Consider the following 24,490-nt stretch of genomic DNA (forward strand, 5'->3'; position numbering starts at 1 on the left):
GTCACGCGAAATAGAGGATTTTCCGCATTTATTTTCTCGATGTCTAGTTCCGGTTGCGTGTTTGAAATTTCGTCGGATGGATGAATACATATTTCTCCAATGGTGGAGGGAAAGAAAAAATTTTTTTTGAATCTTTTTTCAAATTCACTTGGCACCCTTAAAAGATCAAAAGAAGGGATGCTTGGATAATGCTCAGATAGATTTCCCGTGTGTGTCCCCATTTGTATTTCACATAGACGCACATTTGCGGTCATTTTATAATGCGCCACCTGTAATTGTGCGGACGGTGAATTTGCATCGGAAATTGACTTGAATACCGGACCCATACCTCCAGGGGCATTGAGGGTAGTTTGAAAATGAACAATTCAAATCGATGATTCCCGTTGCGGTAGAGAGCCAATACGTATATTGAACCTATTGGCCACCGCCACTCAATTTCAATCCAACTGAATCGGGATAATTGAACGTTTTTTTTCTTCGGAAAAAACCAATACCACAGGTATTTTCCCCTACTATCTCTCGACCTTGTTATCTTCCCACTCTTTTTTTTTCACTTCGCGTCCTCTTCATTTTGCTTTGTTTTACCGATATATTCTGCTCTGCACAATATTCCAATATTTATTTCACGTCAACAGAGTAATATATAGGGGCAAATAACGAAAATAGATTGATACATTCGATTGAAATCGAATATGAGGGAAATTGTGTCGAAATTGTTGTATTTCTGTTTACTTTTATTGATTCTGCACTGAGAAGACAAGAGTTTTTTGAGAAGTACGGCTGTACTTGTGTACTGTTGGAAATTTTTTGAAATTTTATGGGAGATGTTATACAGTAAATCACATGAGAGTGACACTGAATCGGATTTAGGGAAAAAATGGTTATGAAATTTCATAGTTTTGAGTAGAATTCACAGAAATTCATGAGTTTTCAGTTGGAGTGAGATGGAAATTTGACACCTTGATTGAATTTTTACTGGAACATGAATATTCAGAAACAAAATGACATGAATTTTCAATTTTTCATTGAATTTTCCTGATTTTTCTGAATTTTCACAATATAATTGAACTCAAAAATCAATTGTTTTATTGATTTCCAAATTATTTGAACAGCAAATCAAGAGAATATTTGATTTTTCAATTACAAGATTTCCTGAAATTTCAGTAGAACTTGAGTGCAATAATAATTTCCGAAATTTGGCACGGCAAAGCGGACAATATCTTCCACTAATAAAAAAAAATCTTACCCCAAGAAATTTGATATTTGTCCGAAAGATGAGCAATTGGTTCATATCAAGAAAACGAGTTCTCCCATCAATTCAAGTGGTTTTGATATTAAAATATTCTAGAATTGAGCCTAAAAAAACTCTTAAATAAATGAATTCAGTTTTACTTTTTTTTATTGCTGGAGCCCTTCTCGAGTTCATTCAGCCAAAAGAAAAATTTAATACATAAATACATACAAACAGATTTCATATGTTCACTCACATTTTTGTATTCAGATGATTATTTGTTTAAATTGTGAGGTTATTCCTCAATTTTACTTGTTATGAAAAATCATTTTTTTGTCATCAAGAAATTTTCCTCGTCTTTAGGGCAAGTGCAAAATTTCTTGGCGAAAGTTTTTCATTTCTCCGTGCAATATATTTTGCTCTAGAAAATTTTCAAGGCACGACTTTCTTGATATAAGTAAAGACGTATTTTTCAAAAAACATTGTTTTCTCAGTGTGGACATTGCTTTCGTCACTAACGCTGTCTCATATTTTGAAAATTGTCTTATTTATCCACGCATTTTCCCCGATATTTTTATTTCGTTGTCCACTCCGCACGTAGACGCGTAGGATGTGACATTGAGACGTATATTTACTCGGCGATCGTTTTTCATCACGAGAATTAATCACTGTTGATGGCTGTGGTCTGCGATTACACGTCGTATCAATTCCTGGATGATATCTCAAATTGGTATCGTTTCTGTTTAATATTGATGATGAGATTTGCTCTTAGTAGCTGCAAGGAGATATACGAGGTTGGTACGATGTCAATAAAATTGACTTCTGTGGAAAGTGTATACACAGAGCGTAGCTGTATCAAAGAAGCCTCAAGGGTTATGGAGCATTTCACTACACCGAGGCAGTGGTACTACGTGGTATCATTGGGGTTTTACTGGGATTCAGGTACTGGATTGTGCAAGCCACCCTCAGCTGATTCCAGAATAATTAATTTGTCAGCAAATCAACAGGGTCAGGGGTTTTCATTTCACGCATCAGGTGTTTTTATTGCGATTCCCACATTACTTCGTGAAAGTAGAAAATTTCTTGACGATGGAGATTATATTAGGTTAACAAAAATTAAACTTCCATTTTTGTGGTGAATACATGTGACTTGACTCCGAGAGCACTCTTTTATTTGATCCAAGTAAGTGCATTTAAGGCCCGGGTGGACTATCTTTCGAACGTTATCTCGATGTTTTTTTTCATCTTTCGTCGTCTGAAATTGTCAATTAAGTCCTGCATCATGCAGAAGTTTTGAAAAATTATGAATGAATAATAAAAAAAAAGTAGAAAAAATTCTTAATTTTTTCAAAGAGCATTTTTAATTTATAATCAGAATAAGTTGAATAACAATAAATTGAAAAATGTATCTGATTTACGGTGACAAATGGCGGCCTATCACCCAATATCATGCAGGGGGAAGACTGATTTCGTAAATCTTTTCCCACACTGCACAGAGACATTTATTACGGAAAAGGCTCTTTGAAAAAAGTTGTAATATTTTGGAGAATTTTTTAATCACACTTTTATCACATAAAAATGGCAGATGACTACATACCACTGTTTTGAAAATTGAGATACCTAGCTGTCACTTCCCATGAGGAGTTAGTGTTTTGTTATCCACCATGGAAAATGACAGCTAATAGATAATTTGCCACAGCGAATCAGATATTTGTAATTTCCACTTTTTTCAACTCATTCTGAATCTCAATTAAAAACGCTCTTTGAAAAAGTTCAGAATTTTTTCTATTTTGTTTTATCATTCTATCATAATTTTTGGGAATTTCTACATGATGTACCACTCAATTGACAATTTTGAATTACGAAAGATAAAAAAAATCCAGATAACATTCGAAAGACAGTACACCCGGGCGTTAAAAAGAAATTATTGGCATTCGTTATAAAAGCTTATTTATTTGAAATTGGTTCAAAAAGTCGGGTTTCATCTCTTCGCATAGAAATGATAATTTATACGGAATTTCCAACGTGATATACGATGTATCAATGAATGATGTATTAATAGAATTTAGGATCATAACTTTGCAATTCTTTCCACATGTGTTGGGAAACGACACACGATTGTCTAACGAGCGTCGTGAGTAACTTATAAACCCATGCAAATTCTTGCATTGAGGAACATGCAACAGGAAATAATTGAACACATGAAAACAATTTCAACTATTTTTACTTGGCCATTACAAATAAATGACTTCCGTTCTGGTTTAAGTATATAAATAATACCATAACAGCACCCCGTCAACATTGAATGTTTTTTTTTTAACATCAGTCCTCTATCCGCTGAAAATAGTGATATTTGAGAATTTTCGAATAGTTGGCAAAGCCATTGTGTCACTACTGTTGTTGTAGTGACTCAGACGGATGTTACGAACTAAATACCGTTATAATAATGCAATAATTCTGCTAAAACTGAACACCGACGTAAGCAAGTGTTTATAGATGTTCATATTCTTTATGACGAGGAGAGAATGCTCATGTATTATATTTCTATGTGGACAGGAATGCAGGAGAAAATGTTCGCTTCGTGCATTAGAAAAAAATGAGACAGAGAGTGCCTCGCTGAATGGCGAGGGGAGAACTTATGAGGCGAAACAGTGTGGTAACTCCTGGGCCGAGAGTCGTTTATCGCCATTTTAGTGTGTCTTCATTTTGTTAGCACTAGTTAGAGGTTGACCTTCATAGACGTTGTCCAACCACAGCAAGAAAACGATTCGAATAGGGTGAGCAGGCCAATTAGTGGACGGTCAAGGGATATTCGAGGTGTTTGGTAGGATTTCGAATAAAAGAATCACCCGAATGGGGATATGATGACTTCCATACACTGAGAGAAATATCGTCATAATATCATGAAACTAATTTCTTGCGCCAAATATCTCATCTCTTGAGGATTAATTTCTTGGGACAAGAATTCCGGATAATGTGTCAGACAATGTCTGATTTCGGTGAAGTGCTCATGACTTGAACGTGAACATTTCATGATAAAGTGAGAATTTCTTGCCACAAGAAATCGGTTTTTTCGTGTCAGAAGATGAGAAAATGATTAAATCTACCATAAATCGATCAAATATTTATGCCATTTTTTTCGCTCAAGAAATAATTTTGGCGATATTATGTGGATTTTTCTCTGAGTGTACCTTCGAAGTGTTTTAATTGGCAGAAAAAAATTATTTGAAGTGAAAATAAGGAAACAAAGAATAAGTAAATTGAAAAATAGTTGAATGCAGCCGTCTCGACTCGTCTTATCTTGTCTCGCCCCACGTGGAAAAATTGACAGTCAGGAAAAATCAGAGTCAGTAAATTTAATATAACAGTCTCGTCTTTCGTCTCGTCTCGTCCGCTCATTTCCATCTCGAAACATTGTCTCGTCTCGTCTCGTCCGCTCATTTCTATCTCGAAACATTATTTCGTCTCGTCTTGTCCGCTCATTTCCACCGCGAAACATTATCTCGTCTCGTCCGCTCATTTCTATCTCGAAACCTTGTCTCGTCTCGTCTGCTTATTTCCATCTCGAAACATTGTCTCATCTCGTCTCGTCCGCTCATTTCTATCTCGAAATATTGTCTCGTCTCGTCTCGTCCGTTCATTTCTATCTCAAAAGATTGTCTCGTCTCTCGTCTCGTCCGCTCATTTCCATCTTGAAACATTGTCTCCTCGTCCGCTCATTTCCATCTCGAAATATTGTCTCGTCTCGTCTCGTCTCGTCTGCTCATTTCCATCTCGAAACATTGTCTCGTCTCGTCTCGTCCGCTCATTTCTATCTCGAAACATTGTCTCGTCTCGTCTCGTCTGCTCATTTCCATCTCGAAACATTGTCTCGTCTCGTCACGTAATGTCTCTCGTCCCTCGCTGTATCCCCATTTCACGCTTTTCAAAACGGAAGGTTATCACGTTCCTAGTGATTGCCGTAAGTCTATTTCTCTGCAGATGTAGATAACGGTGCGATATGTTTACATGCGGCTAAGAAGGGATTTTCATAAAACGCCAATGATAGTAAAGTTGACATTTACATTTTCGTTTAATAATCATTATTATTCTTGTTGAAATGGAATAATGTATGGAATTCCATAACAGAAATTGTACAAGGAACGCTGCTATGTCAAGCGGTAAAAATTTCCAGTCAATCAATTTGAAATTAAATTGTTAACCGGGATGAAGGGTACGCGGACGGGAATCCATCGTGTAATAAGCGAGCGAAAAGGGATTTTCAATTTGAAGTTGGAATGAAAACCGTTGGAATATTCAATGAGAGTAATTTAATATGAAATTTCAACGGAATCTATTTACTGGAAAGAGGCTATCAATTTATACAAATTTGGAGTGAAACTCAATTTATACAAATTTGGAGTGAAACTTTGGATTCAACTATTCGGAAATATATTAAACTGGCAGTAGATATCGTGTCGCATTTTGAATAACCAGGTGATTTTATTCAATTTGAGGGTTGCGCGTTTAATCTCATCTCCAATTTGTAGTGAATAATCTTAAATATGTAATTTGATTGACAAACTACCTTCTTCAATTCTCCGTATAACGCGGGGATTTCGTGAGCAATTCTTCATTGACGTGCTAAAGCCTAATAAGTCGAATATGATATGGCTCCGACGTTGTCTAGATGAGATAAGTCTGCTTACTACGCCTTAGCACCTCAATAAAAATTTTATGTTCAATCCAATGGGATGTCAAAACGCTAAACTTTATGATCTGCGCTTATTGAAGTGCTTGAAAAATATTTGCGCTGTGTGGTGTCTGCTGAATAAGGGGAAGGTTATAGTCGAACTTGCGGTCCAGTCTATGACCTCTACTTAAGGCGTTTTGCGTGTAGATCCGNGGGTGAAACGGAAGGGGAGTCTTATTGTTCGCGAGCTCTGATTCAATCGCTGAGCATGAAATTTTCCAATTGTCAAGTAACTATTTAAGTGTGCATTTGAACATTTTTTAAAATATTGATTTGAAAAAATATTCATTGAAAAATAATAATTTTGTGCAAAATGTGATTCGAATGATGCTGAATATTCATGATTTGTTTTCCAGTTTTTCTCGCGCGATTTAATTGACAAAGTTGATGATTTGAAATGGTTGAATCTATAGTGTGGTCTGTACCGAAAAAAAAAATCGTTTTATGGATTTAAATACACTCGCCATCTCTCAATATCGTGAAAACCATTTCTACAAGTTATATTTATTTGAACTGGATTCAGTGAATTTAATCAGATTTTATGATCCAACTCGCTGGGAAATGTAAACAAAATAATCACATCCGCAACTGCCCTGCCTGACGCATTGTTTTCATTAGCTTGGTCTCTGTTGTGCACTATCCTCACACATTCACCACGTGTCGCACTACTTCCTCGTTTAGATATTCCCCCGTACTTTCCCCACGGGATGTCACGTGAATATCTTCAAATCTCAATTTCAGCTTTACTCGTGAAGGTAAATATTGTAAGACTTCTTCCAATTAAGGTGTATCCCAAGACAATCGATTAACAGAAAAGACTGCAAAAAACGGTCAAATCATTCTTATCTCAACTAACGTTCGCCAGATAGGCCGCACGTAATAGACCACAGCATCGATTTACAAAATCAGTACAAAACTTGAAAATTAATCCGATGAGTCACGCGCTTCAGCCAAACGTATTCTTCATCCAAATAGTAATAATAAAAAAAATGGGATGAAACTGCCGTGGGATGAATTTGTCTTGGAATGAAATTGCACGGAGAAATATTCAGTAGAAATTACGGAACTCACAATTCACTCATCGATTATGGAATTAACTTAGGAAATTTAAGTGTCGGCATCGTAATTTTTCACAGAAGATTCAGATAAAAATTACGGAACGCTCAGAAAAAATTCCGTGACAGTTCCGTAAAATTTCTTTCAACCACATTTCGCTCCGAAATTACGGAAAAGATACGTAATTTTTACTGAATATTTCTCTCCGTGTGCTTAAGATGAATTGTCATGGGATGAATTAACCGGATACCATTGTTCGTGCCCTCGTTAAAATGTCTTTGAGTTAAACGAGCATTCCTCCCTATTTGCCGTTTAATTTCATCAAAATTGACGAAAAGAACTGTTTCATTATCCCATTCAATGTCTTTCAAATTATGCTTCAAGAATGAATAATCGCTTTTACTTTGAAACACCAATTACTCCGTTTGCACATTGAAAGTAGCCAATGGTTTTGACACTCACAATTCAAATTTCACCTCAGCTGAAAAAGAATTTACGTAACAGAGTTGGCTCCTTTGATGTTCTCTGACTGAGGTTCCCAAATAAATATGGGTGATTGAAATTGGGAGTTTAATTTACGAATGAAGCAATAAATAAATTTAATACGCGAGCGTATTTCCATTTGTCAATTGAAACATAAAAAATTGTGGATAAATTCGAATGTATACTGTGTCCCACAACACCGTGAATGTATCTGCTGTGAGGGTAGCTCGGGGCGGTCATTTGAAATCTGATAAAAAAAAATTTTACCCAACGCTTTGTTGATGAGTTATTACTCAACAAAATGGTAATCAACTGCAAAACACTCTCCCTTTAATTTAATAGCAGGTGAGAAGAAATTTCGTTACGCCGGCATCAGGGCGCGCAGTGAGAGGCAAACCGCGATAATTTCTTCTACCGCCGTCTAAGAGCTGTTTAATTTCCCCTCGCGATGTGACCCTGAAAATCATAGTCCGCGTAATGAATTCATATCTCCTCTCTCATTCGAAATTGAGCGATGAAATTGATTGGAATTGATTAGACATTCATTCGGAATTTGGCACCAAAAATTAAGACAAAATTTTTTAACAGTGTACATTCAGAAATGAAAAATGATCATGAGTGATATCGTAATTCTCAAGTGAAAGTTGCTATTCACTGAACAACTGCGAAACGCACTCAGTATTGAGGTTATTACGAATATAAAGCATTCATTTTGAAGCGACAGTGAGTGTGCAGGAGTGAGGAAAGTAGAGAGATTTCAACTCAATGGATATAGGCCGCGGGTACAAATGTACATGTGCAGGCGCACAGGGAAAAGGCTGTAATGTTGGCGAGTTACTTTGGGCCATGAGAGATTGGTCAGACTGGCGCCAAAGGTGCCTTCGTGATTGCAGCTGAGAGAGAGACGAAATTAACGCGCTCCTGTTTACCTTCTTCGTTATGGCCTTCAGCCTAATAACACACGTTCCAGTATGTGTCACGTATCGATTCCCCTACGCTGAGAGAAAAAGGAACAAGTTCTTAAGGTATATCCGGAGACAATCGTGCCCAAAAGTTAGTTCTTGGGGATTTGCGAAAAAAAATCGGAATGACTTAATTTATTGCATTCTCATACGTTATTGAGTTTTTCTATTGTCATGGGTTGTGGAGGCAACAATAACTGTTTGAATTAAATGAGAAATTATTTGGTGATTAATTTTTTGAATGAGATGAATGTTCTTACGAAATTTCGATTTTTTAGAGTTGAATATCACAGAAACTATGTATTACAAAATTTTCCAAAAAATTCACCGTATTCGGAATTTATTAATCTATTACGGATTAATTTTTTAAGAACATCGTAAGAATCGTTTTCTCGCGTGTTAGAAGGCCGCATTTAATTATTTATTATCTCTTAAACTGTGTAGTACAACTAGTTAGCATTTTTTCAATCGCTGGGGACTATTACAAACATTGTCTATGAAAAACATGGGGACAATCTCAAGAAACACGTGTCTTCTACGGATATACCTGGAACAAGTCTTGCTTGGACCAAAAAACAAAATGCTAGTTGAAAATTATCAAAACAGAATTTAGTAGCGAAGTGGTAAAACGGTTCAAGTCAATTTTGACTATTAACCAGTTTTCAATGAATATCTCGAAATCTAAGCCAGATAGCAAAATTTTTGTCTGAACCTTTTTTGTAGCTCTTAATTTGCTCTACAAAAAATGCTATTACAAAAATTGCGCTATCTCCCTTAGATTCGGAAATATTTCCCAAAAACGCTTTCAGTAGCGAAGTGATAAAACAGTTTAAGTCGACTCATCTCTCAGTTGAGTTTTTGGAGGATATTTCCGAATCTACGGGAGATAGCGATATTTTCGTAATTACATTTGTTGTAGCACTCAATGGGCTCTACAAAAAAGGTTATAACAAAAATTTTCCCATCTCCCTTAGATTCCGAGATATTCATTGAAAATTGGTCAATAGTCAAAATTGAATTGCACCGGTTTTTACCACTTCGCTACCGAAATGTTCTGCTTCTAACAACAACGAAATATTTAGCTCACGAGACGGATAATTCAAACGAGACGATGCCTCTGCAGGATGCCGGAAGTTATCGATATTTTTCAAACTCGTAGGATATTGACCTTCAGAAGGTGATGTTGCTATTGAGATCGTTAGAACCTTCTAAATGTCCTGCTTGCCTCGACCGTAGAAGATGGATATGATCCCCTGCCATTTTCTGACCAGTATTCGATCCCTATCCTTATGACCCCTCTGAAAGCTCCTTCGTGGCTCCCTTCCCCCTCATTCGACCACCGCACATGATGGATTGCCATTGCTATTTCACCGGGACTTTACTTCGCTCGTTTCTGCCGGTGACTTTCATGACCGTTTGACTCGGAGGGATCGTTTCCTCATTGCAGATTTTGGTGAGAGTCGATCGACTTTGATTGCTCAACTCTTGATGAACAATCAAATGGTCGTAGATATCTTACTACACGAAGAGAAATGTGCAGCAAAAATTACGGAACAATTCACGTAATCCGCAAGGGGGAATCGTTTTCCGACAATTTTTATAGGAATGGAAGAGAAGAAATCACTCACTGAGATAATTTTTGATGGGATACAGGGTAAATTTTCCAGTTTCGGTACAAATCACCCTCACGTTTGGTAAATTTTTCGGGGCCAACGGAGTCAAATTCACTATTAATCTCGCACTTTTTCTCCTATTTAAGGTGAAAAAGTACTGGAAATCGAGGCTACTCCACGATTACTTGGACTGTTTGGTAATTTTTCTCCAACTTCTTTCTCCGTGTACAGCTCAAAATCGTTTTCTAGAAAAAAATATTCGAAAACTAACGTTGACATTGCGCCTAAAAAAATATACTTGATCTATTCTAAAACTCGGAAAAGGATTTCCTCCCAAAAAATTGTCCCAAAATCACAAAATCCCTAACCTACCCTCACAGCATGGCCAATCCATTATGGGACTTGCATTGGAGGCATTAATTGCCAAAAAAACCTTTGAGAAGAAAACTAATTAGGACCTTGCGTTCAAGATGATTATCGATGTCGAACATTCTATCTTTGGCAGCATGTGGAAACATTTCTCAAACTCGTGCTTATCCCCAATTGCTGACATACGATATTCATCAGGAACTTGGTATTAATTCCTCGTCAATTGCTCGAGGCTTAGGAATTGCCGTGCAAGACCGTCACGATCGATATTTCCTTCCGAACTTTGGAACGATCAGGTGGTGGATTTGCGGGTCAGGAACGAAACCGAACTGATCCACTTAAATGGGAAAATTCACGAAGAATTATTACTTTTTGGCGACTCGGAATTCAATGAATTATTCGTATCAAATAAATAAGTTGATTTAAATAATAGCAAATAATTTTTTTTTTTTCAAATTAAATCAACAATTTCATTCAAAGTTTTGTTAATATTGAATAAATGCTTATTTACTATTAAGAAATTTTTATTTGATCCAAATAAATTCTTTATTTATGCCAAATAAACAGTTTTCTTATATGAAGAAAATTTATTTATTTGAATCAAATAAATTTCTTTTTTGAACGAAATAAATTGTGGGTTTAGTATAAGTAAATCCTTTTTCTTGAAAAAAGTGAAAAATTGCAAATAAAGATTTTTATTTGATTTTAAAAAACACATTTTTCTAGGTGTAGTGCGCTAGCACATGAATTTTCGCAGGAAATCCTTTGTCCGTGTATCAATGTTGAAATACGCCAACGAATATCTCCTCGTTCACATATATATTTTTTGCACTACTTTTGGCGAATGATCCAATTCAGACTTCAAAGAGGTCAAATCAGCGCTGCATCAATTAGATTTTTTTTACATTATCGTTTGAAATTACTAGAACTCTCCAAAGACGCGTACAAGTAGCCACAAATTCCTCTGCAGATTCCAAAGCTATTTCCCTCCATTTACAACCTCTGGGATGAAAATAAACACCTGTAATTTCCTCTGTGAGATTTCGCTTCGGGAAGTTCATTAAAAAACGGGTTCAGGATTTTCCAGACACTCGACTCCATGCAGAATTTCATTCTCTCTATTACTCGTATTTAAATCCTTCATTCACTCATTTACAATCGTTGAAGAGTCTCTCGCGTCAAACAAAGTAAGAGGTTTACTTTTTTTTTGTTTAAAGCTCATTTTTTCAAGATTTATTTTTACGCGGGTTGATGAATACCCTTTTTCACAACAGTCAAATCATTTCTTACCGAATTGTTAAAATTTTTCCACCCCAGAATTTAAGATTTTTTACATTTTCAGTTGGTCCATAATTGAATGGAGCGCGAAATATATGTTCGTTATACATTTCCACATCCATTGCGACCTTTTCAATAGCAGAGAAATATCTCTATCAGTTATTATTAGCTATTTTATCAGCCTCCGTGTTTGTGGGTAATTCCGCCCAGAATTTGTGGGTAATGCCGCCCAGGGTTTCTATAGGGCTGCTAGACTCTGCAGCTAGAGGGCGGTCGAGTGACAGCTCGATTGTTTGTGGTAGTCGGTGGCCACTGGAACATGGGGTAAATTCACGATAATTTATTATTATTCACGTGAAATCTTTCTCAAAATGGAGCCAAAGAATGGAAACGAAGGATGAAAATAGGAAAAATTATGACAGTTGGTCTGCATTGCTCAAAAAAGTCATGAAAACAAAGTGAGCGGTATTGGACGCGTGCCGGGCGGTATTACCCTCAAAGTTCGATTCCATCGCTCATTGGCCGATGGCAATTGAATTACATAATTAAATATGTTTAATGTTAATAAAAAATCTGTCCTCTTCACATCATCGAGTAAACACCTCGAAGAACCCATTGTAACCGTTTTTGACTCCTTGTGGAGTGCGAAGCTGGAAAAAAAGGACTCATTTCACTCAGGTGGGCGGTACATCGTGTTGACCCCAGCCGGTGGGACAAGCTGGTGGGTCAATACTGCCTGGAAAAAATGTCTACGAAGCTATCCCAAAAGTGTTTAAAAATTATCTAGAACAATGATCTGGATTCAGATAAAATTTTGACTAAAATTTTTAACCTTTCTTGATGGTCATTAGCTGGCAATAGAAACCGTACCAACCAGTGGCCGTAATTACGAGGGCTTTCTCAGGTTCAAACTGCAGATAGTCTCTATTTTTTTTTTTTATTATGAAACGTGTACTCCAGGCAAATCCACTCTGCATTGCGGAAAATAATTAGTGCCGAGAGTAGATTAATTTTCTTCCTACAACTCCGGTTTTTCTCATTTTCAGCAAATAAATCCGTCGTATCTAAATTGTGTCTACGTGTACGCGACTCAGTTAAGGTCAATGAACCCATTCATAACGACAGGTAAAAGGTAAACCAAGTTTACTCAGCGTTCCTACGGGTCATTAAAGATTGAAATGAAGATTTGTGTACATTCCTCCTTTCGTTTTGTTTTCCTACTCGTGGAGTATGAGGTTCGCTCGGTGGATTCAGTTTAGCGAGCTCCAAACGTTATTCCTGAAGTTGAAAAATACTTTATTTTTGACATTTATCGTGTCACTGCCGCAGTCAGACAGTATTTTTTTATGATTTGCATTTTCGTCTGGTAGCTACGAACCCGTAATATTCTATTACGGTTACTTTTGTAGCCCTTAATTAGATAATATCACTCTTAAAATTTTTTGAGTACTTAAGTATCATCGATTCAAATATTCAAATTTTCAACTATTTTATCGATCAATAATTTGAGGTAGGAAGATTGCAGATTACTTGCATAATCGAAAATCCCCTTTCAAGAAATTTGAATTATTCACTTAGTAGTCAATTTACAGTTTCATATTAACAAATTGTAAATATATCATTATTCGTAAAAAATCAGATTATTAATATATTATTTGAAAAATTGAATCAACACATTTTAAACCTTCAATAATGTAAGGGTCAAATCCTTGTAATATTACACGGAGAGAAATATTCGAGAAAAATTACGGAACATTTCACGTTATCCGCAAGCGAGAATCGTTTTCAGTGAATTTCTATAGGAATATAAGAGAATAAATTTGAAACGTTCAGTAAAATTTCGGGTCTGTCACCGAAAAAATACGAAAAAGTCACGTAATTTTTCTGGAAGTTGTAAAATCTAACAGAAACTTCAAGACTTATTATGCCTCAGAACATGAAAATTCTTGGATGTTTAAGAATTTTTACGAAAAGTTCCGGAAAAATTACGGAACGTGTTNGGCTAGCCGTGAGGCGTCGGACGGATGAGTAATTTTTACGGAACAGATCGTAGAATTTACGTGACGATTGACACTTTTTATTGAATTTTACTTCGCTCCCAGATTACGTTTCGAAACGTAATTTTGACGTCTTTTTCTGGTAATTTTCATTGAATATTTCTCTCCGTGTACAGAAATTTAATATTGATGGGGATCCTTGCTTCATAATCCCCTCGCGAAACCTTCAGAAAGTGATCAGCGAATTTGTTTGTCTTGACTTCACGTTCTCTTCCTTTTACATAATCAATAATTTTCCTTCCTCATCACGTAATCCCGCCGGGATACGTTGGAAATATTTCCTCCGATTCCCCCGATGAATTTCTCTCAGGAACGTAGACAGTCAAAAAATCGTATCGAGCATTTTTTTTTTTCCTTCACCGGCCCAGTATACAGAATACACTGTGGAGTATAATGTTTGCATCTTCAACGGACGTATCTCTGTATACGCAGTTATACTATGCACAAATGTTTACGTAGGCTAATATAATATGGGTGGTGATGTCAGCATTCGTTGGCTTAACCAGCCTCACCCTCAATCTTTCGTTTCAGATTCATCCGGATACAAAGTGGGACGCCCGGAACTCAGTGGAGGTGGCTAGTACCGCGAGGTAGTGGGGCGGGGTTGGGATGAAGGTTGGAGGGAGGAACGGAGAAAGATAAATCAAGGTGGAAAGATCGACAATGGAACTCAGCATCCTCTCCTCGTTAATTTACCAAAATCCAACTCACTGAGCACGATAATCCCTGATCGTACCCAATTACGATAGTTTTGGGGAAATGGGAAAATTTTCCCCCCAAACCGGAAGTCCAATGGTATGGGATAGTTCACACGATGAGTTAGTGTGGGTTGGTGGAAGGGTAACGGTGAAGTTCGCTACGGGTTTTAGGATTTCCCAGGGAATTCCATCGTACGTCAGGTACTCTATTTCGGGATGGTAAATATCTTGGTGTTTGTTTGAGGTCAGAGTGGAAATTGGTGGAATAGCTTGAACGATTTTCTTGCTGTATTCCATGTCTCTAGCTGCGAGAGACTGCAGTTTTGGGAGTTGTGCTGATTTTCATTCGCAATTCATCAATAATTTTTCTTTGGAGAATCATCCAGCTTATAAATGAGTCAGGATCGTTGTCTATATTTCGAATTTTTCTCCCTCTCGATAATTCAAGAGGATCCTGTCATGAAATTTAGAATTATTTACTCAATAGTTAACGGAAAACTTAAACTATGAATTATTTTAATATTTTCAAATTTCAAGTAAGATAATAAAATCATAGTAATAGAAAGGTGCAAATTCTAATAATATTACAAAATATTACGAATGTAATGATTGTCGACCGATCGCTTCGATTACAATAGAATTCCATTCGGAAGCAAAAAAAATTGGAAAATTTGAGCCGAGGAAATTCTATACAAAATATCTGAATAGAATAAGTTGTTTAGAAAATCCCAATTCTATTGACTTTTTCTATAAAATATTGTCTATTGAACATTTCAAGAAAATCCGCCATAAACTAATAGAAAGTTCAGTAGAACTCCTGTAGAATTATCCAGCACATTCGCTAGGTTTTTCTATTAAATTTTTTCGTGCGTGTTTTTTAAAATCATTTATCATGTTTGTATCATCACACGTTAGAGGTTTCTTCAGTGTTTACGCTGCTGCTCTACGAGGTAGTAGACAAGTGTTGATTCAGCTCCAATTTTTTAATTCATTATTTCTTCTCGATACGTGGGAGTGTACTACCTGAGCGATACCCGGCTCAACCGAAGAAAATTGCGCGTTATTTTTATCTGGTGTATACCGGCGAAGTCTCACATTCGTTTTCTCACAGTTTATCATATCTGTCGATTTGTGGAACTTTGGAAATGTCAATAATATTGGGGATTTTATCGGAAATTCATCTCCGATAATTGTCAGTCCTATATGTATATTAATTTATATTCAAATAATAATAATGTAAATCAAATAATAATGTAGTTCCTGATGGACAGAACGACAGATTAAATTTAGAACATCCACAAGAATGAATTCATTCTCTGTACAGTTTTGCTTATTTTATCACTATTTGAATATCAGAAAACGAATGGAGTTTTATAATTACACGTTTTACCAAATAAAATTATTTTTCTGTTGAAAGGATCTCCTTCAAAGCAATTTCACATTAATTTACCCCAAAGGCGAGTTAAATTAACCATCATTTCCACTAGCTACTATTAATTATTTCAGTACGTACGATGAAAATGAAAAGATAATTACGTTGTTCTTTTTTCTCGAGAGCCTCAGTGCGCAGAAAAGGTAGAGGAGCCTAAAGTGATTTTTAGACCGTAAAGAGACGATTGTTTTTTCGTCACGAGAACGCGGAGAAAAACCTAAACATAAATTATGTTTTGCTAAGCGTAATTTGCGGTTTGCTACACGTAATTTACGCTTAAGGTATATCTCGAGAAAACAGGTTTTTCTTACGATTGTTCTCATGTTTTTCGTAAATAATGTTCATCATAGTTCCCGGCTATTGAAAAAATTCTAACAGCTGTACTACACAGTTTAGGAGATAATAAATAATGAAATGCGGACTGCTGGCACGCGAGGCGCAGGCCAAACTAGGGAACACGGTTCTTACAATGTTGTTAAAAAATGAATCTGTGGCAGATTGATCAATTCTTAATGCCGCGAATTTTTTGTAAAATTTTATAGCACATGGTTTTTGCGATGTTAAACTCGGAAAAATGAAAATTTCGTTAAATCGCTGGAGTATAATAATTTCCGAACAGCTGTATTAATTTCCCATTTGATTTGAACAGTTATTGTTGCGTCTATCAACAACATGAGAATAATATAAAATGTCAAAACTCAATAACTCCTGAGAATACAATAAATTGAGTAATTTAGAATTTTCCCGGAAATTCATAGGGACTAACTTTTGGGTGATACTGTCTTAAGATGTACCTTAGCACTCCGTCGGTCGCGCTGTGAGCGCCGCACTGCATTCTTTCCAATTTTTTAAATTACGCAGCAGTAATGCCTCAGAAAAATTTGAAAAAATTTGACATTGCATCTTGAAGTGCTAGAAGCCCTATCAATGAAAATCAAAATATTTCTTGATAAACTTCCCTCTATAAAATATATTTTCATCCTGAAAAGGCACCGTCTTGTAGGAATGATCCGCATCTTGAGAAATATTTCGTTGGTTTTGAAAACAGAGCAATTATTTCTGTTTGAGATTTTTTTGGTAATTTTCAATTAAAGATTTTGTTGGCGCAAAAAAGACTCGTTTAAGAATTTATAGTTTCTCCCTCAGTGTAATCATAATTTACGGTGATTTTGAGCGTAGTTGACATTCAAATTTTTTTGTGTGAAATCAAATCAATTGATTGAGGCGTGAACACCCCCATGGAAAAACATTTAAAACACATAAATATAATATAGGCCACACGGAGAGAAATGTTAAGTTAAAATTACAGAACTCACAGTTCGCTCACCGATTACGGAATCGACTCAGAAAATTTAAGTGACGTTATCGTAATTTTTCACAGCAGATTCAGGTGATAATTACGGAACGCTCTGGAAAAATTCCGTGATTTTATGTAAAAATTACCTGACAGTTCCGTAAAATTTCCTACAACTAGATTTTGCTCCGGAATTACGGAAAAGATACGTAATTTTTATTGAATATTTCTATCCGTGCAATTCTTCGAATATATATAAAATTTCTATAAAATATATATGAAACATATATAATGTTATATTTTACATAACTTTTATATATAAATCAGACCAATTCCATACATAAAATATTTTCAGAATATATATTTTTCCGCATGTGCAGCAATTTTCTTCATTTCATTGAAATAAATACTGTTACACATTATGACAGTTTTGTAAACAGCGCAATAAATTTTCCGGGAATTAAAACATATTTCTTCAATTGGTCAGACTGATGACATGAGGATTTGAATCAATAACGGAATGTGTTTCACCGCAAAATAATTTAAATCGCCTGAACAAGTGACACATATGTTTCTATTTGAATAACATGACATATTTCTCGGCGACGATCAATCAGTTGGGTAATCTGTTATGATTTCTTCCGCCAAATCCCGAAACATCAGCGATTGTGTAATTCCTCAAGATGAGGAAGAGTAGAAGAAACTATTAAAATAGAGAGAGGATGAGACCAGAAAGCTGAGAGAACAACATAACTGATACCTGAATGAATCACGATGGAGCACCATACGCGAGCCTACCTACGAGTCCCCCGTGACCTTACCCTCACCTTTGCGTTTTATATTCACTCGTAAGTCTCTCCTATCTACGTAGGCGGTGAAAAATACGTGCCAACTAAAAATAGAGTCTTTGGCCAGTGATGCGATTCCGAATATTCCAACTTTGTGTGAATTTTTGCGCATGCAGTGAATTATTTCGGTTACAGAAAAATAGAACGCGATTATTTTTGCTATCGGTTCAATCCGCTCGATTGAAGTTCCCATCGATTTTTTTTCTCGTTGTTAAGCGAGGATTAAGGTGAAAAAATTGGAAAATTCATAGGAGAAACGTCTGAGTGTGCTGCATCGTTGAGAATTTTTGTAGATTTTTTTCACATCTGTCTCAAGAAGAAAAATAATGAAATTTTGATGTTTTTGTAATCTCTTCAGCGATAATCTCCGAGGTTACCCTACTCGCAACTAGGGAAATTTTCATGGCACCCAAAAAAAATGATGAACTATTGAGGAAAAACTAGTGGGTGATAAATCAAATTTTTCTTGAGAACACGTACAAGTTTCAGATTTTTTTCATATTTCATAAGAACGTTATTTGAACAAATGATTCGGAAAATTATGAGTTTCGGGGCAATTACGCCCTCACAAAAAGATCAGACTCGACAGGTTTACCAACTCGAGACGCATTTTAATATTATTTCAATAATTAGAAAAACATCCAATAAAAATTATTTGACACCCGTTGGTGATGAGAAAAAAATGAATCAATCTGATAAATAAAATCAATATTCAAAAAATTTTCAAATGCACACTTAAATAGTTGCTTGAATATCGGAAAATTTCGTGCTCAGCGATTGAACCAGGGCTCGAGAACAATGAGACTCCCCTTCCGTTTCATCCCCGAGTGATCTACACGCGAAACACCTTAAACTGATTCTTAGCAATCGAATTTTCATCTTCGCTCTAACGCACGAATAGCTGAAGATTTTTTTCCGTCAGAGTGAAGAGAAGATGATAGACTCTTCGGGCTGATGAATTTCAGATTCAAATTTGAATTTTCGTGGCCTCTAATTTTCCCGATTTTTGAGGTTTTCTATTTTCGAACAATTGGAGTGATCTGGGGGATTCTCGCCTCCATTAAATTTTTGCTGACTTTCCGAATTTATCTAACAATGCAGCAACAGATTAAATGACACTACTTCAAGCATCGTTCGCATTCTCTGATAACTCTCGTGCAGTAAAACAAAAATTTTTGAAAAAAATAAGATTTATTGTCGACACCTGACAATTTTCTGAAACAAGTTCTTCTAACTGTCGCTCATAAAAACACTTATTGTCGAGATAATTTCATACTTACGACGGAATGAGCTCCGTGCTCCACTGTAGAATTTTATTTCTATAAATTAATCGATTTATTCATTTATGCATGTAATACATTATTTATTTCTTTATTTTCAGGAAAAAATGATGATTTTGTTAATTTGGATTAATAAAATTACCCAATCGTCATCGAATCACTGAGGAGGCGGGAAAAATACAATTAAAGTGGAAAGGAAAGTCCGGAAAGTGTTTGAAATCTCCCGAAGTGTCCATATTATACACATTTGGCAAAGAAAAAAGGGAAAAGAGGTGGAAGAAGTTCCATAGTGTTAACTTTGCTGTGTGCGCCCGACAGCTTGGGTCGTTCGCAGTCTTAATTGCACCATCAGCCGGTGTAATAATGGAAGTTTGTTAAGTGTTGCGTGGCACCGAGCGGTGCTTCCATTCCCGCGAACTGTGTTCCGGTCATTTTGTGATATAATGTGACCGGTAACAATTGCTCTCACGTGGAGGTATACAAAATTGTCACAGCCAAAGTGTCTGAGGAGTTTTATCTTTGTTGAGTTATAGCCTGGTGAAAGTTATTTATTTATTTATTTATTATATCGAGTTATTTCAACGATGAAGACTATTGCGATTATCGTCATCAGTTGCGCCATTGGTGAGTTGTGTTATCATTTATTTTTATTTTTATGTGCGATCGGATTTATTGGAGAATTGGGGGGAGAAAATTCTGTTGGGAAATTGGAAAACGTAATGAGTTTGTCTGATAATGCAAGTATTATTGAGCCCTCTTAATGGTTATTAATTAAAATTCAATTCATCGGTGAGTTTTTTTAATTTTAGAATTTTTTCGAAAATCACAAATTTTTTCGAAAAATTATGAATTGATTGAATGATGATTTAAGAAATTTGTTTGGAGGCCCTTTTGACCGAGTTCGAAGACGGCGATAGCAATAATCGTTATTTTGATTTATTTGAAAATTGGAAAAAATTCAGCATTTTTTGAAAATGAAAATTCCGGAGATATCTTCGAATATCATGCTTCACATGAATTCAGTTATAGCTTAAAATGTTTGTTTTAATGTCATTAAGTCGCAGTTAAAAGATGATTACGAGAGATATGTTGGTTAATCTGATTTTTGTGATGATTTTCGAAAATTTAGAATTTTTCATGAATTTCCCTGAAAGTGGGAGACGGTGTCTTTCTGACGGTGTCTTCAAATGCGATGTTTCAAATTCATTCAAGTATGTATAGATAAAATTTTCCTAGTAACATTTTATCGAAGGGATGAGGGGAAAACCCTTCGATAAATGTGAAATGTTGAAATTTACCGAATAGTTGTTGACAAAATGAATTATCAACTAGCTATTAAATTTCAACAACTAGTTGGTCAAATTTAACAACTAGTTGTTGAAATTCAATAACTGGTTGGTAATTTATTTTTTCAACAACTAGTTGTTGAATTTCAACAACTAGTTATTAAATTTTATCAATCAGTTGTTGAAATTCAACAACTAGTTATTAAATTTTATCAATCAGTTGTTGAAATTCACCAACTAGTTGATGAAAAAATGACTTACCTACCAGTTATTGAATTTCAACAACTAATTGGTAAAGTTTAACAACTTGTTATTGAAATTTAACAACAACTTGTTGAAATTGACGAACTAGTAGTTGAAAAAATGAATTACCAATCAATTATTGAATTTCAACAACTAGTTGATAAAATCTAACAACTAGTTATTGAAATTTACCAACAACTTGTTAATTTTGAAAAATGTAACAACTAGTTGTTGACCAAATAATTTTCTCCATATAACTAGAGGACGAATTTTATCGGAAAAACCTTATTAATAGCCACGCATGCGCGACCGTTATCACATTATTTTTCTGCGTACGAATTTTGCCTCACAATTATTCAAATGTAATTCGAATTATGGAGTACATTCTAGGAGACATTAAGGAAACGAATATACGTGAACGTGACCCTTCACACAATGTTTGACAGGAGTTCAATCAGAAATGATTGAAGAGTTTGTGTGCGTTCGGCAGTGCAATATCCGGAGTGAAATATCCGTAAATGCATCGCGTGACCTCGAAGACTTGGTTGCGATTTGCCAAAAATCGCGCGTGAAAAATAGTTTCCTACATTAAAATAGTTTCCTCTAGTGCAAATCACGGAAATCAAAGCGAACATTGAATGTAGAATCATTGATGACTGAAATTTCTTTTATTAAAGAAAATAGCAGATGACGTTCGTCTGAATTGTCGGGCATTCACTTGAATTTTTCATTAGGAATTTGCAATTCAATGGGTGTATTGAAACATCAATGCCGATTAGAACTGTATGAGGCTTTGTTGATACGCATTTACCTCGGAAATTGAAAATGTCAGGGCTAAATGTCATGGGTTAAGTGTCTCCGTGTCAGAAAATTTCTCTCCGTGCTATCCATGATTCTTCATGCATCCACCCAAACCCCTGCCGAAGCGTAATCACTCCCAATGAACAAAAAGCAAGATATTAAATCAGAGCCCATCCAATATCGCCAATAACTGAAATTGAAATATTCTCAACTGCTGGGTGCAGTCTGGCACGAATGGAATTTCTGGGTGAGACGCTTCAAAGATAATTAGCTCTTACACCGTCATACAGATGAATGAGTACACATGTTGACCCAGCGAATGCTTGCCATTTGTTTCTACATGAATTCACAGCGCTAAAAAGAGGAATCAGACAGGAGTGAAAAAAAAGCCCTGGAGAATGTGAAAAAAAAGCCATTGTAGACGTAAATAAAAGAAAGTGGATCGAGATAGGTACCCCAGGTGGACCACGAATGGAGCAAGTCGAGAAGCCGGTACGGGTTTACTTGAAAATCGCGTTAACTGTGGTTTCTGTTCCGGTCGCCATCCCCGCTCTTGTTGGGTTATCGAGGATCGACTTTTCTTGCCGTCTTTTTTCTACACTTTATTTCTTCTCTTTACACGTACCTTTCGTTTTTTATCCGCTGCGCCAGCTCTAACCACTCACACCATCTACTCCCTACACTCCTCAGGTTGAGGCAAAGTCCGTCCGACTCGGATTTCACTTGGCTTCGCACAAACTTTTCACGTTACCCAAGATATACACCACATTATGCAGCAGAGATGACAAAAGAATGTGCAACAATGGTTTTATGTACATGAAAGTCGAAGGTAAAAAATATACACGGGAAATATGAATGTTGGAGTAACATGCAAAACTATTCTTCAGTCGATACATAATGGTAAATTTTTTCGCAGCTCTGCGCACTGTTGTATGAAAAGCTCGTTACAGTCAGGAAAATCTTCTCGGTTGATGTATGTCTGTGGTTTCAACGGTATTTTGGAATGCAACTTTGGTGGATTATTCGCGATTTTTAAAAATTTAATTTCTATTATTATGAATATGATTCTCCTACGAGGGACCATTCATTTCAGTAGCGAAGTGGTAAAATGGTTCAAGTCAATTTAGGCTATTAGCCACTTTTCAATGAATATTTCGGAATGTAAGGGAGATGGCAAAATTTTTATTGTACACTTTTTTGCGGATCTCCGTGAAATCATGTGAAATTAGTAATCACTGTGTCATCGAATTTCCAAACAAATGGCATTCTTAACGAAAATTGCGTACATTTTTAGTGAAAATAATAATTGAAAATTCGACCATCCCATTATCGTATCTTGAAAGAGTGGGCGTGATTCTCGCATAATGCGGATTCTTTACATCTTTATGACGGTCATAAAAGTCCCTTGTGACATAAACCTACATACTTGTCACATCATCGTGCCTTAACGTTTCTTTTGGTCGAAACATATATGACTATTTCATCACCAATAAATATGTCGTTGGCTCAACATGAATATTAACCCATTTTCTGCATGTATCCCTTATCGGTTCCCTTATCGGAATTTTACACAAATTTTCAACTAAAATTCACGTGATAAAATTAATTTTTTCCGTGAATGCACGAGACAATACTTTTGAGAGACAGTTCCCAGCTTCAGTGAACATGAAAATCTTTGGTCTCGTCTGTCTCCTACATACAGAAAAACGCGAAAAACTGGAAACCGAAATGAGATAAATTGACCCGGAGTTTGAATTTCTAAAAATCATACTCAAAAGCTGGGAATTTTCAAACGTGAAATTACCGCAATCATGAGAACAATCAACGGAAATGTCAAATTACACTCATTACAATTACCCCTTCGCCACAAAATTAATTTTTCCCATTCATTTTCCACTCGAATTCATTACGAATTCCCCTAAAATCCTCCACCCATTCACGGAAATAAATTACACAGAGCAGACGACACATCACTCACTCAAATACCCAAATCTGACGTCAAAGGTCCGAGCGTAGTCCCACGATCCTCAAATATTTCCTCATTATTTGATTTACCCAATCAATATTCCCAGAATTCAAAGCCTACACTCGTAAAATAAAAAAAGAATACCCCACTCACTTTTCCACGTACTCGAAAACCATTAAATGGCCTTAGCATTCCATACACATCAAATTCAGCAGAAATAAAATACACAAGTGAAGAATACATCAATGGCCGTATCCCACGCTCACCAGCCCAGTATTCAATCAATTCCGATGGAATTTTTACGATTCAATCAAATTTTTGATGCATCAATTCATGAATGGCTCCCTCAATGCAGCGAAAAATGTTCCGTCTAAGCTGCTGCAACTTCCATCAGATAATCAGAATTTTTATCCCTCTGTAGTATATGTGCTCCATATAAATGTCTCTCATGCCGTTGAAAACTGCAGAAGTGCAACCGCACGACATGATAAATTGAAATTGTTGACTCGGGAATTTTTGTAATATTTAGTGTTCATTATGATGCTTTCTACTATATATTTTTTTTTGCGCTGCTTCATGCACGCCTGTAGGGGTGAGGGGGTGGTGGTAGGCGATACGAGACCGCATACCAGTGTACACACAACGTTCAATGGCATCCGTCGCCAAATAAAATATCGACGATGTGTGCTTCTGTTGTGCCTCGGTAACAGTGATATTACACATACGTAGACATTTATTCCCAGTACGGAATGCGGCCGATCTCGATGTCGATCGATCGTTGAATTCTTACACTCCTTGTGACCACTCTTCCACTGACATACCCACATTTGCCACACACTCCCCCCCCCCCCCCCCCCCCCC

At 36.2% G+C, this 24,490-nt stretch overlaps 1 protein-coding gene across 2 annotated transcripts in view; it reads left to right on the forward strand.

The window, feature by feature from the left end:
• Positions 1 to 24,490, forward strand: part of LOC107037759 (cysteine-rich motor neuron 1 protein) — a 128,208-nt gene that overhangs the window by 2,292 nt on the left and 101,426 nt on the right. The window contains exons 1-2 of one of the 2 annotated variants that reach the window (XM_015256491.1): positions 14,679 to 14,698; positions 19,435 to 19,957. In XM_015256491.1, the coding sequence (XP_015111977.1) occupies positions 19,918 to 19,957 (40 nt within the window). In that variant the 5' untranslated portion in view covers positions 14,679 to 14,698; positions 19,435 to 19,917. Of the gene's footprint in view, positions 1 to 14,678; positions 14,699 to 19,434; positions 19,958 to 24,490 lie in introns of those variants that run through there. The other variant, XM_015256490.1, reaches the window with a different exon arrangement.

This window comes from Diachasma alloeum, unplaced genomic scaffold (genome assembly GCF_001412515.2).
Source record: "Diachasma alloeum isolate Michigan unplaced genomic scaffold, Dall2.0 Dall_scaffold_00269, whole genome shotgun sequence".
Taxonomy (NCBI): Eukaryota; Metazoa; Arthropoda; class Insecta; order Hymenoptera; family Braconidae; genus Diachasma; species Diachasma alloeum.